The 24,259-nt window shown below is 46.9% G+C and overlaps 1 protein-coding gene across 2 annotated transcripts in view; it reads right to left on the bottom strand.

The window, feature by feature from the left end:
• LRSAM1 (leucine rich repeat and sterile alpha motif containing 1) overlaps positions 1-24,259 on the bottom strand; it is a 362,528-nt gene that overhangs the window by 173,620 nt on the left and 164,649 nt on the right. For both annotated transcript variants that reach the window (XM_078642118.1, XM_078642119.1), the window contains one exon: positions 8,399-8,489. In XM_078642118.1, the coding sequence (XP_078498244.1) occupies positions 8,399-8,489 (91 nt within the window). The remainder of the gene's footprint in view (positions 1-8,398; positions 8,490-24,259) is intronic.

The following is a 24,259-nucleotide window of genomic DNA, read 5'->3' as shown; positions in this document are numbered from 1 at the left end:
TAACCAATATTTTTTTAGTATAATGATATCAAATTAATTCATGACATTTTACTTTTGTACATAAACTTTCTATGGGCAGAGCCATCGAGCAGTGGAAAAGTCATGTATTTTAAGAGTCATAGTTCCAGGCTCCACTAGCCTGCATATGCAGATCATGGAGTCAAAGCAGCGAACCCCCCAGGAGACTTGTTCGTAAGTGGACTCATGTGTACCCCAGTTGGGTCTTGAGATAATACTGTTCTGCCTCCAAGCGCAAAGCAAAAACTCAGCTGCAGAACCACCTGTGCTGAGCTGGAATGTTCCATCCATTTCAGAGAAGAGAACATTTAATCACTGCAGAGCAGACAACATAACGGCTGCAAGGATGATGATGATGATGATCACAGTACCAGGATGGATAACTGGATTTAGTTGAGAAGCATGTGCTTGCTGCAGTGTGGAACTAATGCATTCCCCAATATGCAGACTTGAAGCAGGTGCACATGCATCTTCCACTCTCGTATCTCCAAGAAAAGGGAAACCAGAGCCAGCCCCAACAGGAAATAGTGTCAAGATCACATAATCTGTCTAGGTTAGTGCTATATTTTTATTGTAGTTAGGAAAAGTGCAAGATAATCCCCATATGACCCACGAAGAAAGGATAGATGTTAGTTCAGTGTGAGTCACATTCCTTAACTATAGACAGATAAAGCGATGATGGACCAAAGATTAATTTGTAAAGCGCACTACATACCCGGGAGGGTCTCAAGGCGCGGGGGGGGGGGAGCGGCTACTGTTCGAAGACAGTGAAGGTATCAACCTAGGCAGTAATAAGAAGCTTGCCCACGTAATAGTGGTAGGACAAGGACAACCCACTTCCAGTTAAAGGCAAATTTTATTAAACATAAGTCAAAAAGACGATTACAATTGAAAAGTTAAAAGGCATGTGAACCATGCAAATGTAATACAACAAATAACAAATTGAAATTGAAAAAATATGGAGCAAATTACTTTAAAATTAAATTACATAGAGTAACAATAATTCATATAAAACACATATAAACTCTCTATAAAAAACATATACGCGCGTCAACAAAATACTCATTATATGTCTCTTCAGGACGAACTGCTGCCCTGACTGTTTTTACTGCATTTACGCCTGAGTGTGACTTCCGCTCGACCGCTATCAAGGTTCACGGACACGTCTACCTCCACAAGGTATACAAACTAGACTATACATATGATTATTGACCTTAAGAGGATTATTGGTTGTTTTTCCTTTGTTTTTACACTCGCTATCATTGTGTTAATTACAGCTCTCATCCGTTACTGTAACTTTTTAATCAAGGCACGCTCCACACTGTGTCTCCATGCATTTTTAACGTTGACGGTTTGGAAGTGACAATAGGTAGGCATGTTATTTACAGTAGTTGATCCACTCGAAAATAATTATAATAAGCCGTTTTTTTGAAACCATGCTATTCTTGTTTCCCACAGCTTCATTTTCTACGTATCACTACATCACAGCATCATTCCACTTTACCAAGAAGTTCATTTCATTTTCTCGAAAGTGTATTTACCTTGAGTGGTATAACAGTGCTGTAACTCACACATCTATTGAAAGTGACATTTACAGAATTTTGTAGCTTGGAAGTAAGTATACCCCCTTTTAATCCTTGTATTTTTTCAGGCGCCATAGAAGAATATAAGAACAAAAAAATCTTTTGTTCACAATACAGTTAATGTCTTGTTCTCTAATTTTCCAGACATGTAAGCCTGATGTAGTATCCATATTAAGAGATCGGTCAGCTTATCATAAAAAAATAAGATATTATTTTAGGTTTTCCTTGTGCCTATCCTGCTCTCTTTCTACTCTGGCCTTTATGCCTTTACCATTCTAAGGACAAGTGATCATAGACTGTGCCTTTGGACAATTTATCTTTGCTATGTAATTTTCATTTACCTTGAGCACCGAGGCTTACCTTTTGATTCCCCATAATTGGGACTTGCTTGTTAAATATATAGGACTACCACCTCCCCACTTCCTATTACAGTGCATTGCATTTATGAATTCATGACTGTTTAAATTTTTCTTGAGTATTATGTATTGTTTTTATTGCCTTTTTAAAAGAAAAATTTATACTTTGTGTCACTAATTGTGATTTTAATTTTAGGTATTTGAGTTTCTGTCTTGAAGAAGGCGCTGGCCGCCGAAACGCGCGTCGACAAAATACTCATTATATGTTTTTTATAGAGAGTTTATATGTGTTTTATATGAATTATTGTTACTCTATGTAATTTATTTTTAAAGTAATTTGCTCCATATTTTTTCAATTTCAATTTGTTATTTGTTGTATTACATTTGCATTTGCATGGTTCACATGCCTTTTAACTTTTCAATTGTAATCATGTCTTTTTGACTTATGTTTAATAAAATTTGCCTTTAACTGGAAGTGGGTTGTCCTTGTCCTACCACCATTACGTGGGCAAGCTTCTTATTACTGCCTAGGTTGATACCTTCACTGTGTTTTTCCCTGACCTAGGGGTTTTTGTTGCCATTCATTCATTCAGGGGACCCTTGTTTTTTACAAATGTACTGTTCGAAGAGCCAGGTCTTGAGGAGTCTTCTGAAGGTCAGGAGGTCTTCGGTCTGCCGCAGGCGAATGGGGAGAGTGTTCCATGTCTTGGCGGTGAGGTGGGAGAATGTTCTGCCACCGGCGGTCACTCTTCGGATGCGGGGGACGAGGGCGCGGTCTGCGGAGCTGGCGGGTGGGGGGTAGAGGCTGAGTCGGCTGTTGAGGTACGTTGGTCCGGTGTTGTGGAGCGCCTTGAATGCGTGGGTGAAGAGTTTGAAGGTTATCGTCTTGTTGACAGGGAGCCAGTGCAGGTTTCTCAGGTGGGGTGTGATGTGGCTGCGGCGAGGTATGCCGAGGATCAGGCGTGCGGAGGCGTTCTGGATGCGTTGAAGCAGTTTCAAGAGTTTGGCCGGGGCTCCTGGGTAGAGTGAGTTTCCGTAGTCCAGTCTACTGCGGACGAGGGCCTGGGGGACTGTCATTGTTTCGGTGGGAATCCACTTGAAGAGCCTGCGACGCATGCGGAGGGTGTTGAAGCAGGAGGAGGAGACGGCGTTGACCTGCTTCGTCATGGAGAGGGCGAAGTCGAGGATGACCTCTAAGTTGCTTGCGTGGTCGGTGGATGTTGGGGGTGTTCCTAGTGCAGTCGGCCACCAGGAGTCGTACCAGGCCGAGGGGGTGGAGCCGAGGATGAGGACCTCCATCTTGTCCGAGTTCAGCTTCAGTCGGCTGTTCCTCATCCAGTCAGCGACGGCCTTCATTCCTTCGTGGAGGTTAGCTTTGGCGGTTCTTGGTGAGGGAGAGGATCAGCTGGGTCTCGTCGGCGTAGGAGAAGATGTTGAGGTCGTGCCGTCATGCGATGTGGGCGAGTGGTGCCATGCAGACGTTGAACAACGTTGGGCTGAGGGATGAGCCTTGGGGTACGCCGCAGATTATCTTGATGGCTTCGGAGCGGAAGGGGGAAAGGCGAACGCTCTGTGTTCTGCCGGAGAGGAAGGAGGAGGTCCAGTCCAGTGCCTTCTCTTGGATTCCGGCGTCGTAGAGGCGTGTTCGTAGTGTGAGGTGGCAGACTGTGTCGAAGGCGGCTGACAGGTCCAGGAGGATGAGGGCAGTGGCTTCTCCGTTGTCCAGCAGGGCTCTGATGTCATCGGTGGCTTCGATGAGGGAAGTTTTGGTGCTGTGGTTGCTGCGGAACCCGGACTGGGACGGGTCCAGGATGCTGTTCTCCTCAAGGAAGCTCGTCAGTTGTTTGTTGACGACCTTTTCAATGATCTTCGCCGGGAACGGGAGCAGGGAGATGGGTCGGAAGTTCTTGGGGTCTGCCTTGAGTTTCTTGAGTAAGACGTTGATCTCCGCATGCTTCCAGCTCTCCGGGAAGGTCGCTGTCTCGAAGGAGATGTTGATGGTTTTCCGGAGATGGGGTGCGATGGTGCTGCTGGCTTTGTTGAAGATGTGGTGTGGGCAGGGTTCTTCTGGGGATCCGGAGTGGACGGTATTCATGATCTTGACGGTGTCGTCGTCGTTTATGTTGGTCCAGGAGGTTGGTGCGGGTGGTGGTCGTGGGAGCGGGGGGTCTCCGTGGGTGCCAGCGTTAAAGCTGTCGTGGATGTCTGCGATCTTGCAATGGAAGAAGGTGGCCAGCGAGTCGCACAGGTCTTGTGAAGGTGGGATGTCGTTGGTGTTGGAGCTGGGGTTGGAGAGTTCCTTCACGATGTTGAAGAGCTCTTTGCAGTTGTGTGCGTTGTTGTCTAGGCGGTCTTTGAAGGAGGTCTTTTTGGCAGATCTGATGAGGTGGTGGTGTCTGCGGGTGGGCTGTGTAGCTTTCCGGTGTTCGTTCACGGATCCAGTTTTTTTGTGAGTTTTCGGAAGGTTCGCTTGGAGGCCTTTGGTTAACCAGCTGGCTTTCTTGCTAGTGTAGGGCTTCTTGAGCGGGGCGAGGGTGTTGGCACAGACATTGACCCACTGTTTGAGGTTGCGAGCGGCGGCGTCGGGGTCGGTCGGATCTGCGGGTGGGTTCCTGGCGAGGGTGGTGGAGAGCTGGTCTTCGGTGACTTTGTTCCAGCAGCGGCGCGGCATCCGTTGGGTGCGGTGGTGCGTGGTGGGTTTTGGAAGGTGAAGTGGATGCAGCGGTGATCGGTCCAGTGGAACTCGGTGGTGTGTTTGAAGGAGACGAGGGAGCTTGCAGAGAAGATGGGGTCAAGCGTGTGGCCGGCGGCATGGGTGGGTGTTGTCACAAGCTGTCTGAGTCCAAGGTTGGCGAGGGTGGAGAAGTTGGTGTTGTTGTCCTCGAGGTGGAAGTTCAGGTCCCCGAGGAGGATGTAGTCCGTGAAGGCGAGGGCGTGTGTGCTGACGAGGTCGGTGATGGAGTCGCTGAACTGTGCTTGTGGTCCGGGGGGTCTGTATATGAGGGTTCCTCTGAGGGTGGTGTTGGGAACAGTGTGGATCTGGAAGTGTAGGTGTTTGGCGGTGCTGAGGGTGTCGTCGGTGTCGGTTGAGACTTTAAGAGACTTCCTGTGGACTATGGCGATTCCTCCTCCTACTCCATTGGTGCAGCCCCTGCGGGTGATCTTATATCCTTCCGGGATGGCTATGGCGATTTCGGGTGCCGAAGAGGGGTTCAGCCAGGTCTCCGTAAGGAAGGCGACGTCTGGGGTGATGGAGTCCAGTAAGTCCCAGAGTTCCATGGCGTGTTTGTGTGCGGAGCGGGTGTTGAGAAGGATGCATCTGAGGTGGTTGCGTTCTTTGATGCATCTGAGGTGTGTTGGCGGGCCGGATGCTGGTGAAGCTACAGTTCCGCAGGAGAAGGGTCCTTGGGTGCACTTTGGGGCGGTCAGGCGGCAGGTGCGGGATCATCCGGCGTTGAGTGCATGGAGGGTACTGGAGTTGTAGCAGAGGCGGGCATCGTGACGGTAGCAGGGGCCAGGGGTCCTGCCGTGGAGCGAGGTCAAGGCGTAGACGAGCTTGCCTTAGGCGCAGCTGCGCAGAGGCCGCCATATCTGGGGTGGTGGGAGGGAGGAGAAGATGGGAAGCGGGAGGTAGGGGACGCGAATGGACAGTCAGGGGGGTGGAGACGCTGCGACAGGAGCGGTAGGCGGCACGGAGGGCAAGGGCACAGAATCACGGGGGCACAGAAGGAGAAAACGGGCACAGATCACGGGGGTCACCGGAGGAGAAAACGGGCACAGATCACAGGGGTGACAATGGGAACAGAAGGAAAGAAGGGTAAAGGAGAAAATACAGGCGCAGGGGGAGGACAGACAACAGCAGTCACCAAGAGACAGCAAAAGAGAAAATGATACGGGCAGTATAATGAACAATAGAACAGACCTCAACTACCTCAGCAGCGGCTGCTGGGGTAAGGACGCACAGGCGGTGCTGTGCGGAGGGGGAGCGACCTACCTAGCAAAGTCAAGGGTCGCAATGGCTAAAGGATCTTTGAAGCTTCTCCTTGATGCAATAATATGGTTCCACTGATAGGAACATCAAGCATCCAGCCTGTTCAAGTGTCTTAAGTAAGGAACAGACAATGAAATGGTGCAGTAATTGCAGCAGCGCATAAAATGGAGGTTCAACAATCAAAGAATTGGAGAATATTGGTAAGGTTATCGAAATCGGCAGTGGTGCAAAGCTTCTGTCCTCAGGCACCAGGATTTATACGGAGACTAAGAACAAGAATTCAGTGAGAACTTTATCTGGGAACAATGGTTCCATTTTGTGGAAATCAATTGATAGTCCTCAAAAACCGATAGGTCATCCTGTATGCCAGACTGTACATAAGAGAAGAAGCAGGGATCTGGGCAGAAAGACTTGCACCATATGTTTGTGTGAGTGACTATGCATCGCTGGGAGTAAAAGTGTAGTGGATTTTTTTATAGCTGCAGTCAGAAATAAGTCAGAAACTCTAGAGAGAGCTTGGAACGAGTTGTTATCTGTCAAATACATTTTCAGGCATGTATTACCAAAAGGTTTCATTAGAGAGATGTTCATCACCACCCAAAAGGGCCGTCTTTAGGGCGGTGCATCCAGTGCAGCCGCACTGGGCACAGATCTGGAGGGTGGAGGGCACTGACCTCAGGGGGCTGGGCGCAGCGTTTTGTAATAACGTAGGATTTAAAAGCACCTGCTGCAGAGTTCCCGTGCGTCTAGCTTTTAGACAGCAATAAAAATGTCATGATAACTCTTGTGATTAATATTCCTGCTAGACAGAGATCTTAGTTTTGTCTAATGGCAGATTTGACTCGCCATAAAGTAGCGCAGAGGGTTAATATGCTTGCTGAAAGAACAGATCTGTGTTTTTTATGTGGATTGCAGAGTGATTAAGTAAAGACAGCCTATACAAGCACTTTAAAACAAATAAAATGTATTGAGAGCGGGCTATGGCGAGATGAGGGGCATTTTTGCCGGGTGATAGTGAGGGGAGGAGGTCATATTGGGAGGGGGTGGGGCAGCAAAAAAGATTCACACCACCTACCCGGCCACTAACCAACCATGTCCTTGCTTGAGTTTATTTAAGGGGCAATATAGCTTTGGTAAGAGACCCTCAAGAGGCAGTAATACATACAAATGTGGATTCAAGGATTCTTTTCATTCAGTTAAGAAGCCGTGCAGATCTACACTACAGTCACATGGTAGGAAAATGTGCATTTTTTTGTCATGTTTCATCCTGAAATTCGTTTAATAAACAAAGCTTTAAAAAATAACAGGATGAAATGTGTATGGTTGTGTGTGTATGGGTATTTATATAGCACAAATGTAGCCAAACTGCAGAAGAGTGCTTTACAGGGCTCAAGGCAAAGATATAATCACTGTGTGATTGAAAGGGTTACTGGTTTTGAAGAGTAAAAGTAGACAGTGTTCTTTCAAGAGGTAGATCTTTGAGCCAAATGTGCCAGAAACTACAAAGGTTTGAACTAAATGTAACCTATCAGTCAGTATCTTCACAGCTGGGTCCAAAATGACTTGAGAGCCTTGAAAAACTATCAGCAAGAGTTTTCTGTCAATAAGTGGTATTCTCTTGAGACAAGGCAAGCCAAATAAACAGTCCTACACAGCCCCTTTGGCTCCAGGCTATGGAGCACACTATCAGAGAAAATCTGCCTGATTACATGAAGATTAGACTTTCACAAAGCACTCAAAACATACCAGTTTTACCATCTTCAACATCTATAATCTAACAATCCCTACCACCTTACCATTTGTTTGGATCCTAAATCTACTCTGTTAGAAATTAGTTATCCCATTCTACTGTACCGGATATCTTCTATGCACACCAGCATTTTCAGTATGTATTACCTTTACCTTAAATTGCACTAGCTAAATACTTCAATTCATTTATATTAAATCAAGAAATCCCATATGGGACACATGGAAGCAACTGACTGGGGGTACTTGCATGCAGAGGCAAAGTGACAATCTTTTGTCTCCTACCATGATAAATAAGTCATATTTAATTAAAATAGGAACCCTCCACAAGTGGTGTCCTAGACAGGTGCCTGGTACTCCTTTGTTGTAGAATAATCAAGGTTGCTGCTGGTCCACGAACCATAGCTTCCTCTGTGGTTTCTAATAGATTTTTGCCACTGCTTTTGCCTACATATGTCAAATGTAATCATCACAACGCACTCTACTGTTATCTGTCATCTCCATGTTTCCTGATATTGCTTCACACCTAGCAGCTTTAGGACTGCTAGCTTATTGTCCCTCAAAAGTTACTTACAACCTCCATGCGTTGCTTTCAGTCGTTTGACATTCCTGATGCCTCTCCTCTTCAGTTTCGTATAACACCCCAACGCAACCAGTAAAAACATCTTATTTTGGACTGAAAGCCACCTCTCTATTTCGGTTACCTTTACACAGGAACTGTTGGATAGATTCTGTGCCATTAAGACACACGCTAGGTGGAGGATAGGTCATAATAGCAGCATCAAGAGTTAAGGTCTGTAAACAAACAAAAAACACATTTCCATCAAATGTTTGAAAACATTAAGGACAAATTATGAACTTATGGTTAAGAACAGAAATCATAAGACAGAGGCAGCAGGGTTATTTCCTACATGCTAACATAGTTTTCACAGAACTTCTAATGCCACCAGAGGCTGGAAATCCCACCATGGCAGCCAGCAATCATTCTAGAGTACAAGTAAGAATACCTGACCCAGTAACAGCTGAAATACAAACCAAGCATAAAACCTTGCCTGATCTAATCACAAACTCCTGAAACCGTTTTGTACTTCATAGACAACAAACATCCATGTATCATTTAGTAAACACTTAACAGCTTCACACTTAGGACCAATGAAAACAAGGCAGAAAAGCACAATCAAAATATAAAAGCAGCAGCTTATTGGAAACATCATACATGATATCTAAAAATTACTTTTGTTTCCTTAAACAAAACAATGCAATTAAAACTTGTGGTGATTAAAAACTGTTTAAGGTTAAACACCCATTTGCATTCAAGTCCAGCATTAAATGGAACATGTACAACAAGTAGTAATTTTGAGACCAATCTAAAATTCACAAAAATAGTTGAACAGAAAGAAAATTGCTACGTGCATCTTGAAATAAAAGGGCCAGTCAGTAAGCTGTTAAATAAAATAATGGTATAACAAAAGATTGTGTTTCTCTTCAAGGAAAGGCAAATATGTACTTAGGTAGTATTTCTACAACACAAACCTAGCCAAAAGGCAGCAGAGCGCTGTACAGGGTCTAACCCAAGCATAAAGTCAATAAGTGACAGGAGAGGTATTGGATTTGTGGACTCTGTGCATTCTGATGTAGGGTTCTTTAAATAGGTACTTCTTCAACTCCTCCCTAAATTGGAGCAAAGTTGGGGCGGTCCTGATGGATAATAGGATATTGTTCCAGATCCTGGGTACATAGATGGAAAAGGCCTGCTGCCTTCCTTTTAACACTTTTTAAACTGTAATCTGATGGTGTCTTGGCAGCTGGTGTGCCAAGACCCACAGGAGTTGGTAAGTGGGGAAACTAATGGAGTTTCATCAGGATGAGGGTGATGTGATCATATCACTTCAGACGCTGATGGGCACATGCTGTGGTGTGTAGGATACCCTTTAGGGGAGCCAGTGTGCAGAGTGGCAGGCCATGGAGGAGCGCGTTACCACCATCCAGATGCAATAGCACTAGGGCTTGAACATCAGGTCTGAAGTTGTTTTCTGAAAGAAACAGTTTCACTTTCTTTATAAGAGAAAGCTGGTAGCAGGTTGTGTTTGTTTTTTGGCAATGTGTCCCTTGAGAATGAAGTTGGTATCCAGGGTGAATCCAAGTGATTTGGCATTCAGTAAAAGTGTGGGTTGGAAGCTGCCATGGTTTATGTCATTGAGCCAGGTGTGCACTGTTTGTCTGTTGTTCTCGGCATATAACAGAAATTCTGTCTTGGGTAGGTTGAGCTTCAGGGAGGCGCTGGACTTCCAGGTCTGGATTATGTGCAGGCACTGTTTGAGGCATTGGGTGTCTGAAGCAGATGAGAGAGTAGAGTTGTGTATCATCGGCATATTGGTGAATCGTGATGCTGCTACCTGTGAGTAGAGCTCCAAGCAGCTTCATGTAGTGGCTGAAGATGTCAGGGGGCAGTATATAACCATGAGGGACTCTGCAAGTGACTGGGAGCTTTTGAAACCTGTAGGTAGCCAACTTAATAAGCTGATGTCGGTTGGAAAGGCAGGAGAACCACAGAAAGGACATTGCCCCGGCGATTCACATATGAGACTCCAGGGTGTATATGAGAGTTTGATGGTCGACAGTGTAGAAAGCAGCTGACATTTCCGTTTGGCAGGGGGCATATGGAGTCACAAGGGCATGGTCTTTGATGTGTAAGGAGTGCTGTCTGTGTTGCAGCCAATCTGAAGTTAGATTGATAGTTGTGCAGGAGAAGATCAGCAATAATGCAGGCTCGAGAAACCTACTTGCCCACTTGCTATGGCAAGTCCGGTTTGATGAAATCCGCTATATTTAGTACCTACTCTCCGTTCTGGAGAGTTGACAAGTAACAGGTGTTTTGTTCAATCAGAAAGTCAAAGAGCAATAAAGATGCCTTTAAATCTTATGTTTATCTAGTCACATTTACTCTCTGTTTAGACACTGAGGTCAGAAGTCAGTTTACAATTACTTTTCCTTCTCGGACTGCAGAGTTTCAGGATTTTGTAAAGTGAACTGTCTGACCTGCTGTACGAAGTGTGAAATGAAAGGCTCTAGGGTATCAGGTTTTTCCTAACACAAATTTAAATAGCTAATAAGTAACTGTAAAAATATTTCAAAATATATTTCAGTAGCTGAAAAAGCCCACATTTTGTATTTGTGTGATGAAAAAATATTTTAATAGGATGAAAAACAAATCAGAACTCTTTACTTGGTGATTTGCAAATGATAAATATGTTATCTGAAACCCAATTTTCACAGATTATTGTTAATAAACTATATAGTTTTATCTGTGAAGCTGCAAGGTAGTGGGAAGGGGTTTGGCCATTTCTTGGAAATCTACTGTCTGTAAATGACAATGCGCTATCACATCATGCCTCAGTGATATATTTATTAAAAGTGAGTGTTTAAACATGTACCTAGAAACACTCATGTCCCTGCCTTGGTTTCATTGCTATCAGTAAACTGAGAAGCAAGTCAGGGATCATGTGTACACTATATGTGGGCTTGATTCTTATTACACAGGGAGGAAACGTTTAGTCAATTTAATCAAACAAAACGTTTTGTTTGGACAGCAGAAATGCTGAACTCACATATTTGAAGGTGCACTCATGTGAGAATGAAGAAAACGGCAACTCTGTAAAATAAAATATTTGCCAATGATCACACAATTTGAGACCAGTTTACAGGTCAAGTGCATTCCAGTTAGGTTGAATAGATTAGTGAAGTTAATCAGCCTGCAAGTCTAGTAACATTTTAATGATTTTTCGGGTCCTGTAATGTGATCTTGGAGTTCAACATAGATTGCTTTCCCAATTTTCTTACCAATGAAAAGTAGGTGAGTGATGGTCAGGGAGTTGGTGAGGACATCAGGGTCTAGTGTAGTTTTTTTTTGGAATGAGAGGATCTGGCCTGTCTTGAGAGCTTCTGGGTAGATACCTTGAGGGAGGGAGGCATTGTCAATCGTCTGTATGGTGAGAGAGCGTGTCCAGAGACCGCTCTGATGATACAAAGGATTGCACACTAAGGTGACTTTCACATCAGTACTGATTGATGGAAAAAGCAAATTACTTAAGATGGTAACTCATGTACTCTTCAGCTCGTTTAGCCATTCACTTAAAACATTAGTACTACACAAAAATGACCATAACTTAGCCCCCCAGTGTTGACTGTGCAGGTAGCTGCTGTCAAGCTCAGTACTCACCCACATGGTCTGGAAGGGGTGGGGAAAAATAAGACCATCAAGCTGCCAAGTAGCACACCTCCCCCAGCGTGCGAGGACCAAGTGAAGAGGTCCATTGTAACTCAAACAGATGTTAGAGGTGGCAGATGAGGGTAACCGTTCTATCTCCTTGTGAATTCCCTAAATAAGGACACCAAAGTATGTGGGCACCACCCAATATCTATTTCTATTAAACTTTCCTCTTTCTTGGCCATAAGAATTTACAATTGATAACAGACGTTTTGTGGTGGGAGACTCACACTATGTGTGAGCCTTAAGGTGTGAACCTTAAGCTGTCAACCACCCATCCATGCTCTTCTGCAGAAATACATTTCTTGTAATTTTAAGATGATCATTTCATCCCCAGGAATGTTTCCTAGACCTAACGGGGAGTGTGGGAGGACATACACTTAATCTTATCTTTGCCAGTGTTGGTCGCCGTATGGGCACCAAACACCACTTAGACTAGGCTGCTGCATTTGGTTTATGTGACGTATGAAGGACATGGAACCCAGAAAACTCCAATACACCCATTCCTCTGCTGCCCACCATAATCATTCCTGCATAAATCTCCTATTTATGCATGCCCCCAATTGCTGCGCCATCACCAATATCCAAATCTTCTCCCTAGGCATTTCTGATCACACTCCCCTCCTTCTCTGTCTGGAAACTCCCATAGGTACTCTTCATCCCATATGGCGGCATAATGCCTGGTTTCTTCAAGACAAAGCCTACAAACAATCACTGGGGGAGGAACTGAAGACATAATTCCAGCTTAATGGCACAGTTCAGTCACTTGGCACATTATGGTTGGCCAACAAGACAACTGTCAGGAGTTACACCAAAGGGATACCATACAAAAAAAGAGGCACGCACAAAGTGAACACCTCTCCCAAATAGAGGCCCAAGGCCTGCGCCTAGAAAGAGCAACAATCACAAGCTGTCAGGATGACATATCCCAGAAGCTTGGACTCCTATGTGGGGAACTCTGTCATATTTCCCTCAAAACTGCAAAGCGAATGTAGAGAACCTCAACAGGTTTACGGCTGTGGTAATAAAAACTGCAAACTCCTTTAATGGCTTGCTTCTCGTCCCCTAGTGAACAATACCAGAAGTAGCAGATGTCCAGGGCCACATACAGCTCGTACCTACCAGTATCGTACAGACCTTTGCCGAGTACTATCGATGTCTCTATACAGCAGCCTCGCCTTTGGAACTGGAGCTAGACCCCCACCTTCTACAGGAGGTACCTCTCCCCCAATGTTCCCATACTGAGACTCAGCTGCTTGACAAGCCTATATCAATTGAAGAGATAGAAGCAGCTATTTGAGCAGTGGTCTCAGGGAAGACTCCAGGCCCTTATGTGTTCCTTGCAGAGTATTACCTGGAATTTAACGACATCTTGGTGCCCCGGCTCCACACCCGATATGAGGAGGCTGCAAAGAGTGGTTCATTCCCGTCCGATATTGATGTGGCCACAATCACAGTAATTTCAAGAACACAACCCCCATCATCCTCCCGAATTCCACCCGATCTCACTTATCAATACTGAAGTCAAAATCTATTCTAAGATATTGGCCACCTGCCTTAGACCTGTGCTGAACACCCTTATTCACCCTAACCAATGCGGTTTTATGCCCCGCCATAGCACGAGGTACTGTCTTCGACACTCCATGTCGCATTAGCCCACCGTCACTTCCTGTCACCTAGCCTGGCTTTACTGCTTATAGACTTTGAAAAGGCCTTCAATATGGTGGATTGGTGATAGTTGGAGAAGGCATTAGCCAGGGCGTGTTTTGCTACACATTTCCGCAGACTTGTCCATATGCTCTAGTCTAACCCTACAGCTTGTGTCCTAGTGAACAGTGTCCTCTCCGACATCTTTACCATCCATAGAGGGACACAGCAAGACTGCCCCCTCCCCCCGCCTCTTTGCCCTGGCAATTCAGCCACTGGCCCGCCTCATTAGATGCAATGACCAGATACCGGGATGGCAATGGGAGGACACCCACGAAGACTTTATGCAGACAACAGGTTCTCGGTGCCTCCAAGCTCTCCAGCTCTTTGGCAAGGCATCAAGTTTACAAGTTAACCCTGCCAAGTCAACCTTGGTACTCCTGCATGACTCCCAAGACTGCGTGGCATGGCAATCTGAGATTTAGGTCCGGCGCCTCAGTTTCCTCTACCTGGGATTTGGGTAGCACTCCTTCCAGAGCTTACTTGGTACCTGAACCTTAATCCACTGACCAAGAGATCAAAGGGGGATCTCCGTAGATGGCATCCCTTACCACTGAACCCAATGGGCAGGATAGCCCTATATAAAATGCTGATACTTCCTCAATTTCTATACATAATCGGGAACTCCCCACTTCACCTGCCACCCCATTTGTTTCGAACTTTACAAAAGTCTGCCACAGCATTCCTTTGAGGTAACTCCGGAACCCACCTAGCTCTCTTCCATTGTCAACGTGTCCCCTATGATGGTGGCCTGGGAATGACTAATCTCTTCTGCTACTACCTGGCAACCCAACTCCTGGTGATAAACGACTGGTTGTCAGGGGAGTGGACATATCCGGCATTCCAAGTAGAGCTTACATCCCTAGCGTTCCCCAGGGTCCAGGAGATGCTATACAGCTCCCCAATCCCTAATGCCATCCCAACTGTGACCTGAGCAGTTTTCTTTGCATGACGATCCACACTCCGCCAAACTCATTCAGACACAAAACTTACACTTCAAACACCCATGTAGCGCAGATCCTGGTTGAGGGAGGTGGCCACACGGGAGGGCTTCGGGAAAAGGGATCTTATCGGCATAACCCAATTGGGTGATATTTGGTCTGGGACTCATATACGTATCTTACAAGAGCTGCAGGACACATATTCCATTAACTCTACCCATTTTTCTAAATATTTACAACTTAGGCATGCAATAACCACCCATGGCCCCAAAAACACATCTATGCCAGGGTTCAGCCCACTGGAAGATAAACTCCTTATGGGTGCACTTGGGAAAGGAGGCGTATCCCAAACCTATTGCTCTCTCATTAACAATGCATCAGACTCACTAGATCGCCTTTGGACGTGCTGGGAGCGATGGCTGGGCCCCTTAGAGGACGATTGGAGTGATGCCCTTCTGCCGCCCCCTCCAACCCTAAGTCATAACTAGTTTGTTCATATTGAGGTCAACTCAAACTTACTACCTCTATTACACCTACCTTACTCCAACGAGACTGCACCAAACTGGTTTCCTTCCAAGCCCTGATTGCCCGCACAGCGCAGAGGCCCCGGTGAACTTTTACCATATGGTATGGTCATGTCCAGCAATACACAAATACTGGACAGGCATAGCAGCTGAACTCAATACTGTGTTGGGGTGGGACGTTCTGCATATTCCTTTGGTCCCCGTCTTAGTTGTTTTGGAGGGCTCTTGGGGTTCCCAGGCAGGCCGAGCATACCTGGGCGCAGCCACTATGGTACCAAAACAGGACATAGCGGCACATTCCCTTTTGATACGTCCGCGTGATCGGGGAGGTCTGTCTTGCCCAAACCTTCAGGACTATTATTGGGCAGTGTATCTGAGGTTCATCTCCAAGTGGGTTGCACAGGAGAGTGAGAAGCATTGGTTTCACATGGACCAGGCGGTGGCATGCAGGCCATTGTGAGACCTCGCTTGGTTGCCTAAGCATGCCCGCTCCCAGAGTGCACATGTTGCGGCGCCGACCAAGAAAGTCCTTGATGTATGGGACAAAATAGCGGTCAAAAGGGGTCTGACCACGTTCCCGTCCCCACACACTCCTATCGCACACAATCCTGAGTTTCGCCCAGGCTGGCCAAAGCAGGTGCTCCGCGCTTGGACTGAAGGGGAGTGTCGGACTATTGGCACCTTGTTCACAGGATGCGTCCTCAAGTCCTTTGATAAATGCAGATCTGACTTTGCGCTTTCGCCTTCGACCCACTATCAGTATGTGCAATTGCGCTATTGGCTTTCCGCCCCTGAGAAGCATGCTGCAGTGACACGTCCCTTCACCCCGTTCGAGAAACTGGTGAGAGCATTCGAGGACTCCAAAGGCCTTATCTCCAAGACGTACTGGGTGTTACAACATACGACCCCACCGCGCCCGCATCGCTATCAGACCCCATGGCAAGCTGCTACCCCGGGAGGGCTCACTCCCAAACAGTAGGAGAAACTGTGGCACGATATCCCTATGACCTACCGTAGCCTTACCTCATGTGAAACCGCCTACAAGTTAATGCTCCAATGGTACTACACGCCCTCTCGGCTGGCCACCATGTATCGGTCCATGTCCAACCTATGTTGGAGATGTGGGCTGACAGAAAGCACTCTCTATCACATCTGGTGGTCCTATCAAGTGATCGCTATTTTCTGGAAGGAAGTTATGGGCCACATCAAAGGGGTGGTGGGCTGCCTGATCCCGCCACTGCAACACGTGGTGATCCTGGGCATCCGTCCCCCTAATCTAGCGGCAATGACTGGGGAGGATTGGGATCTCATAAGCCATCTCCTCTTGGGAGCGCGACAACTCATAGCATGTGCATGGAAGCAGATCTCGGTCCCATCCATAGCTCAGCGGTTCGTTCGGGTGTGGTATGCACTGGCTATGGAGAGGCTTTCACACAACATAGCGAATACTGAAAAGAAATTCCAGCGCGTTTGGCAGACTCTGCTCTCTTGCACATTGAATTCACGTGCTTTAGCCACCCGCAGCTCAGAGCCTTGCAACTCATCCCAAACGACTAACGGCTGCATGAACCCCAACTTGATGGTAGCTCGGTCGTTTTGGGATTGCTAGCTGATTTCCTCACCGGCGTAGAACCCCTTCCCTACCCCACACCTGCGCACTCTGCGACACTCCAACATCATATGCCTCACCACGACCTATACGGTTATTGGAACATTTTTATTACTGTTCACTTCTTTCTACTACAGCTGCCTAGGCAGTGGCCTTTCCGGCTCACATACACTCTTAGCCTACTGGACACAAAAGGGATTTGAAGCCTTTATGGTTTGCCCGGTGTCTACTAGCCCTGAGGGGCATTGTTCTTGCCCCCTGATCTCACATGCTGGTTGTCTCCGTCGGGTCCTTGAACTCTCGACTTCATGGGCACATGTAGACATTAGATGTTTTTTAAATCCCCTATGGTTCTTGGGCTTTTTTGCACCTTACTCAACCCTTGGTGCAATGTTATAGTGGACGCGGCCGGCCCGAAGTTGTTGTAGGAGACTTGCTGTGTACTTTCCTACTGCTATGCTTGCTATTTCACGATGCTGCCGGCCTACACAGGGTTGTAGGCGCTAACCCGCGTTAAACAGTATCTACCTGCAATAAAGGTTTTTGAAACTAAAAAAAACTACAGGACATAGCGACCAAATGGAAAAGCCTCATAGCTCCCACCGCATCACAGTGGTGTAAAGGACTAGACTGGTGCACGATGCAGGAGAAACCTGTATATGAGGCAAGAGGTTGTCCGGCCAAAAACGAATGAATATGGGGTAAATGGATGAGTCAAGTGAGTTGATATGAGTGACACAATGCCTCTAACGTTTTCTCACTAGTGTCTTTCAATTTTAAATCTCTTCTTTTATTACCGCTGCTGTTTGCTTGTCATATACCAGGTATGAAATGTAATGTGACTCACTGTGCTAGGAGTAGTCGGATCACTGTTCAAAAACCTAATAAAGTTGGTTATAAAAAAAAAAAAGATTATAATTTCATACATAGAGTGGAGAAAGCCAAAAATGTTATTCGTTTCAGCTTTTCAGCTGAATGTAAAAGATGGCCAAAAACCAGGGAAGCTTTGCTATTAATTAAATTAACTCCTTTATGTTATGTTATGTTATGTTAATTGGGTCTTTTATAGCGCGCGGATACTCCATAGAGTGTCCCGGCGCTTTTATTGGGAAAAAACCTGTAGCAGAAACACACAACACAGCAAAATAAAACAGACCAAGCAAAGGAATAAAAGCATACTAAAGGGCAAAAAGCCAAGTCTTAAGGCCCTACCTAAAAGACAACAAATTGGAGGTGCTGCGTAATGCCAAAGGCAGAGTGTTCCAAAGCTGTGGCGCCAGCAGCCTAAAAGAGCGACCTCCAATGCGGGCCCTTTTTAGGTCTCGTCCTTTACCATTCCGAAGGAATGGGAAATGGCGAGAATTCAAGTGCTCGAACTGATTGTCAAACCACCGCATTTTTTCGAAGCGTTTTCTTCGAGTGCACGTGGCCACAGGCACGCGCTTTTGGCCCATACACTTTCATGGCCATCTGTTCCTCAATGTCCCTCCCACCCTTCGTTTGATCTTGCCGCGGGTTCAGGCCAATGGCCCTCCCCACTCCCCCAGCACAGAGCGCGCATCGCGGCCGCACAGCACATCAAAGGGCTTCTCCCAGCGTGTGCTGTGCGGCTTCTCCTCCCCTAATTATGTGGCCGGCCGTACTTGTGTTTCCCGGCCGCTTCCCGGCCGCTCTTGTATTTAATTAGCAGCAGCAGCATTTCTCCTGCGCCAGGCCACATCAAAGGCTCTGTGCCACTTTCACCCACACAGCAACACTTACAGACACGCAACGCCACTCACACCCACGCAAGCCCACTATCATCCACGCAACACCACAATCATCCACGCAACACCACAATCACCCAAGCAACACCACTCACACACGCAACGCCACTCACACACGCAACGCCACTCACACACGCAACGCCACTCACACACGCAACGCCACTCACACACGCAACGCCACTCACACACGCAACGCCACTCACACACGCAACGCCACTCACACACGCAACGCCACTCACGTTGCCTCTCACACATGCAACGCCACTCACACATGCAACGCCACTCACACATGCAACGCCACTCACACATGCAACGCCACTCACACACGCAACGCCACTCGCACACGCAACGCCACTCGCAACGCCACTCGCACACGCAACCCCACTCATCCACGCAACCCCACTCATCCACGCAACGCCACTCACACATTGTGGGTGCAGATTGTGGGTGCAGATTGTGGGTGCAGATTCAGAGTGCAGATTCAGGGTGCAGATTCAGGGTGCAGATTGTGGGTGCAGATTGTGGGTGCAGATTGTGGGTGCAGATTGTGGGTGCAGATTCAGAGTGCAGATTGTGGGTGCAGATTGTGGGTGCAGATTGTGGGTGCAGATTGTGGGTGCAGATTGTGGGTGCAGATTCAGGGTGCAGATTCAGGGTGCAGATTGTGGGTGCAGATTGTGGGTGCAGATTGTGGGTGCAGATTCAGAGTGCAGATTCAGAGTGCAGATTCAGAGTGCAGATTGTGGGTGCAGATTCAGAGAAAACTCAGCAGCACCACCACCATTGAAATGCAATAGGTCTCGTTTTAACGCAAATTTAAGCTATATGCCTTGTAAATGACAAAGCCTTTTATTTATGTTCCAAAAACCAGAACGCAAAAATAAAGGGCATTATCATTTACAATGCTAATAGTTCAGACTCGTGTTATTGCGAGACCTATTGCATTTCCAATGCTTGTTACTCGAGGGACCACTGCTAGAGACATTGATTCAGATCTCAGAGACCGGGCCGGATGGTAGAAGGCCAGCCTCCTTTGGAGATACTTTGCTCCCGAGGCATGAAGAGCCTTGTGGGCCAAGGTCAAGGCCTTAAAAACTATCCGCTTCCGGATAGGCAGCCAATGGAGCGACTGCAAAAGGCCGGAAACTCTGGCGCGACTGTAAAGGCCAAAAATGGACCGCGCGGCCGAGTTCTGGACCACCTGCAACCGTTGCAGGAGATACTCCGGTAAGCCCAGATATAGGACGTTGGAGTAGTCCAATCTCGAGCCAATTAAGGCCTGCACCGTAGTCTTCCTATGATCTTCTGAGAGCAAGGGAAGGAACTTACGGAGCATCCTGAGAAGGCCAAAGCATGTTCCCGTTAGACCGAGGATCTGAGATCGTAGCGTCAAACCATTATCAATCTTGATCCCCAAATTCTTTGCTAACTGGGACGAACGCGCCGGAGGAAACCTATTAGCAGGCCACCATTCCTGCCAGTCTGGGTCAGATAGGCATCCAAAGAAGAGTACCTCAGATTTATCTGAGTTGCACTTGAGGCTGTTAAGCTGGAACCATTTAAAAACAGCCCCAAGGCACTCACGGATACTCTCTCCATCAAACTCCTCACCTTTCCCACACGTAAAGAGGAGCTGGGTATCGTCGGCATAGGATACGATCTGGGCCCCAAAAGACTCCGCCAATGCCACCAAAGGGGTCATAAAGATGTTAAAAAGAGTCTGGCTCAACACAGACCCTTGCGGGACTCCGACTCCCAAAGGCGGCATCACGGCAGAGCTAGGTGAGGCCCAGACCGTTTGTCGGCAGCCAGCCAAGAATGATCTAAACCAGCTAAGCACCGTCCCCCTCAGACCGATCTCATGAAGTCTGGCGAGGAGACCCTCATGGGGGACGGTGTCAAAGGCCGCCGACAGATCCAGCATTACAAGCATAGCTTTGCCACCCGAGTCCAGTGCCTCTTTAATGGTTTCAGGCACCTCCAAAAGCGCCGTCTCGGTGCTTAGATTGGGACGGAAGCCAGATTGAGTGGGGTGCAACAAGTTGTGAGATTCCCAAAAATTGGAGAGCACAAAATGCACATGCTTCTCCAAGATCTTAACCAACGCAGGGAGGAGAGAGATGGGCCTGTAGTTGGCCAAAGCCTCAGGATCGAGGCCAGGCTTCTTAAGAAGGGGGATAACCATCACCTGTTTCCAGGCCTGCGGGACCACTCCACGACTCAAGGAGAGATTAAGAAGTGGGTTCGCCAACGGATTTACCACTTCCGCCATTTTCGCCAAAAATTTGGCCGGGCATGGGTCAAGAGGCGACCCAGATTTAAGGTTGGACATAAATGCCAATGACGAAAAAGCTGAAATTGGCGGAAAATCTGCCAGAACTGAACCAAAAGAGGCCGATGGAACTAAACCATCGACCGGTGGAACTAAACCATCCTCGAGGCAGGGAAGACCTTCAACCACCTTCAAGGGAAAAGAGTCCTGGATCAGTCTTATCTTGGTAGTAAAAAAGTTGGCAAGAGCAGAAACCCACGGCTCGGAAGGGACGGCCTGGGCCGAGTTGGATCGTGGGGCCGTAAGTTGCCTAACGATCGTAAAAATCTCCTTACATGAGTTAGAGGCAGCCTCTATCCTCCTAGCGAAGTAACCTTTTTTTTCAAGGAGGATATCCCGATGGTAGGCTTTAACCGCTGTCCTATAGACAAGCCTGGCCGCGGAATCATACTGTGAACGCCAAGCCCTTTCAGCCACCTTGCACTGCCGCCGAGAGGCCGACAGTGCTGCAGTAAACCAGGGGGCAGAAACCCGTTTAGATGTTGATCGGGAGGCGATCACAGGGGCTAGATCATTCAGCCTGTCCGTCAGCCACGCCTGCAGAGACTCCAAGTCCCTGTCCAGGTCTCCCGTAAGAGGGCACGGATGGTCGAGAGATGCCTGTGCCAGCATTTCTGAAGTCACCCGGTGATACGCCCTGGGTGCTACTCCCTGCTGCCTAAGAGCAGTACTCGATGGTTTCTTTGTGCCCGGCACATAAAATTTGGCCAGCCTATGATCTGACCAAAGCACCGGCAGAAGTGCCAACACCTCTATGGGGGATGTAGAAAAGACCTGATCCAAGGTATGACCTTTTTCATGCGTTGGTCCCGAAAGGTAGGGGGCAAGGCCTAGGGGGGCCGTAATGTTGATCAATTTGATCGTATCGGGGTCCAATCCCTCATCCATATGGAAATTAAAATCCCCGGCCAATACGCAGTGCTCAGCTCTCAAAACCAAAGCCGAGATAGCCGACTGGAGCTCGTCAAAGAAGGATCCGGCCGGTCCGGGAGGCCTGTAAACTAAAAGCCCTTGGAGAGATTGATGAGGCACCAGTGCTATAGAAAAAGCAATGGATTCAGATCCTGTATGGGCATCCATGGGAATAATGGAACATGCGGCGAGTTTATTCACCACAAGTCCCACACCCCTGCCCCTCCCCTCCGATCTATCTTGCCTGAAGATGTTATATTCTGGGGAATTGCCATAGCAATGTCGGGATTGGACGAATCTCCTAACCATGTCTCTGTCAGCATCAGGCATAACGGCTTCTCAGTGGCCAGGAGATCGTAGATATCCTGGGCATGTCTGTGCACTGACCTGGTGTTTAAAAGCAGGCAGAGATGCTTCACACTGTCCACCTCCCTATTCGATATAGTGGCCGGGGCATTGCCTGGTAACCAACCACAACCAGGACATCGTCTCTTACCCCTACATCGACCGGGAAAAACTTTGTAACAGGCGCAGGATGCCTTTTGCAGAGACCGAAGCTCCAGCGATGAATAGCATACCATGATTGCAGCTGAAGTTGATATCCCGTAGAGCCAGCCCCGCCCGCCGCTCCGCTCGCCTCCGGGACGCTGACGGGCGCAGACGGGCTGGACTCTGGCGTGACTCCGGCGTGACTCCGGCGTCACTACGGCGTCACCACGGCGTCACCACGGCGAAACGCTGCGCGTAGAAGGTTCCCTTTATATGCAGGCCAGCCTGTCCTTATGACAGCTGGTCTGCTCGCACAACTGGCGCCGCCCGGCAACCAGGAAAACTACCCCCAATATGGCGGCCGAAGTCAGGAGGAGCCGGGGAATCCAGGGACCCGCCAAAGAGCGGTGAGTAGACAATTACCGTGCAAGGGAGGGACGATGGTGGATTTTAAAAACAGGGTAGAATAGAATCAAAATATAAATTAAATACAAAACGAGGTCAAGTTAAAAAACGCTGCTGCGTCCACACTGCCACGCGCTGAAATGCGCTGTTCGTATCCCAGGTCACTGAGGATGTTCTTTATGATGTGCATATTCAAGTAGAACATTCAACTTGACAAAAGTGTGTCGGATAATTAACGTCCCAACAGGGAGTGCATTAGGGAATGTACTACCTCCAGTCAGAGGCATAATATTAAAGAAGGAATCTATTTATGTGACAGAAAATCGAATGCTACAAAAAGTCTTTTCCAGACAGGGTTGGCAGCACTGGTTCCTTTTTCACACTACCATTTAATGATACCCTGTCCACCATGGACGACATTCCTGGCGGACTGGTTTTTAATATCAACGATCAATCTTATATGGGAAATTTCCATAATTCTCCTACCCGCAAGGCAGAAGAACCCATTGGTGTATAAGTACTGAAAGACATATCAGCATTCTATATTCAATTTTCTAAAAGTGTTTAACTGTAAGAAATTATTTATCAACTGATTTACATACACTTTACATTGTTCACTTAACTAGAATTGGAAATTAGAATGAAAATTTAGATCTTCTGATAATTGTTAGTTCCATGTATGCTCTAAAGAATTGATGATATGTACGCAGATACTGGATGGCTAAAAGAGAAAATAATGGTGATGGAGGAAACAGTTGGAGGCCAAATTAAAAACTTAGCAAAACTGGCTTTAAAAGAGTGGCAAACTTGCGAGAGAGGTACATGTAAAATATTTCCGAACATATCTACACCCAATTCTGGGGTAGCGAAAGAAAAAACACTTTTGAAAGCTAAAAGAATCACACAACACACAGTATGGAGGAGGCCAAACACAGCTCTCAATATCAAAATAATCAAGCAATTGTCTACTATCAAAGAACACAGCCATTAGGATCCTACAACTATTGCCCAATGAAAAATATTTAAAAAATCAGGTAGCAGACAGTCATGTGAGGAGTCCCAAAAATAGTAAATCCTTGTGTCAAAGAATAAAGTAATTTATTTGATAACATGCTTAACTGCAACTTAGCACGGAGGAGTGATTTAAATGACATACCCAGCAACAGCCCTTTTAGGTTAATGGTATTAGTGCCATTTCCCATGTCTACGCTTTGAGTAAGAGTTCTATAGAAACCTTATTTCTGTAAGGACATCTGGCTCTTCAGACTCTTAACCAACCCAAAAGTGATTGAACATTTGTTATGCCTTTAATAGACCAAGAAAAAGAAAACCTAATTCAGTTGTGATGACAAAATTTCATAAGCTGATTTTGAGAAGGAATGGATGGATGACAATAACATTGATATGATAACAGCTGGGATTTTATATGCCCAATACGGAACGTTATTCATTCAGATTAAAACGTTTATTATAAAGAATAATTCATGGAGTTTTCCCATGTTGGTGGATGCTCCAGTAAGAGAGATCTCCAAAGTGACAGCCAACTATAATCTTTGGCATCGGAATATGGCATGGAGGTTTATGAGAAAATAATTACTTACCTACAACTGTTG

Source organism: Lissotriton helveticus, chromosome 5_1 (assembly GCF_964261635.1).
Source record: "Lissotriton helveticus chromosome 5_1, aLisHel1.1, whole genome shotgun sequence".
Lineage (NCBI taxonomy): Eukaryota > Metazoa > Chordata > Amphibia > Caudata > Salamandridae > Lissotriton > Lissotriton helveticus.
This window is presented reverse-complemented; position numbering and strand designations above follow the sequence as displayed.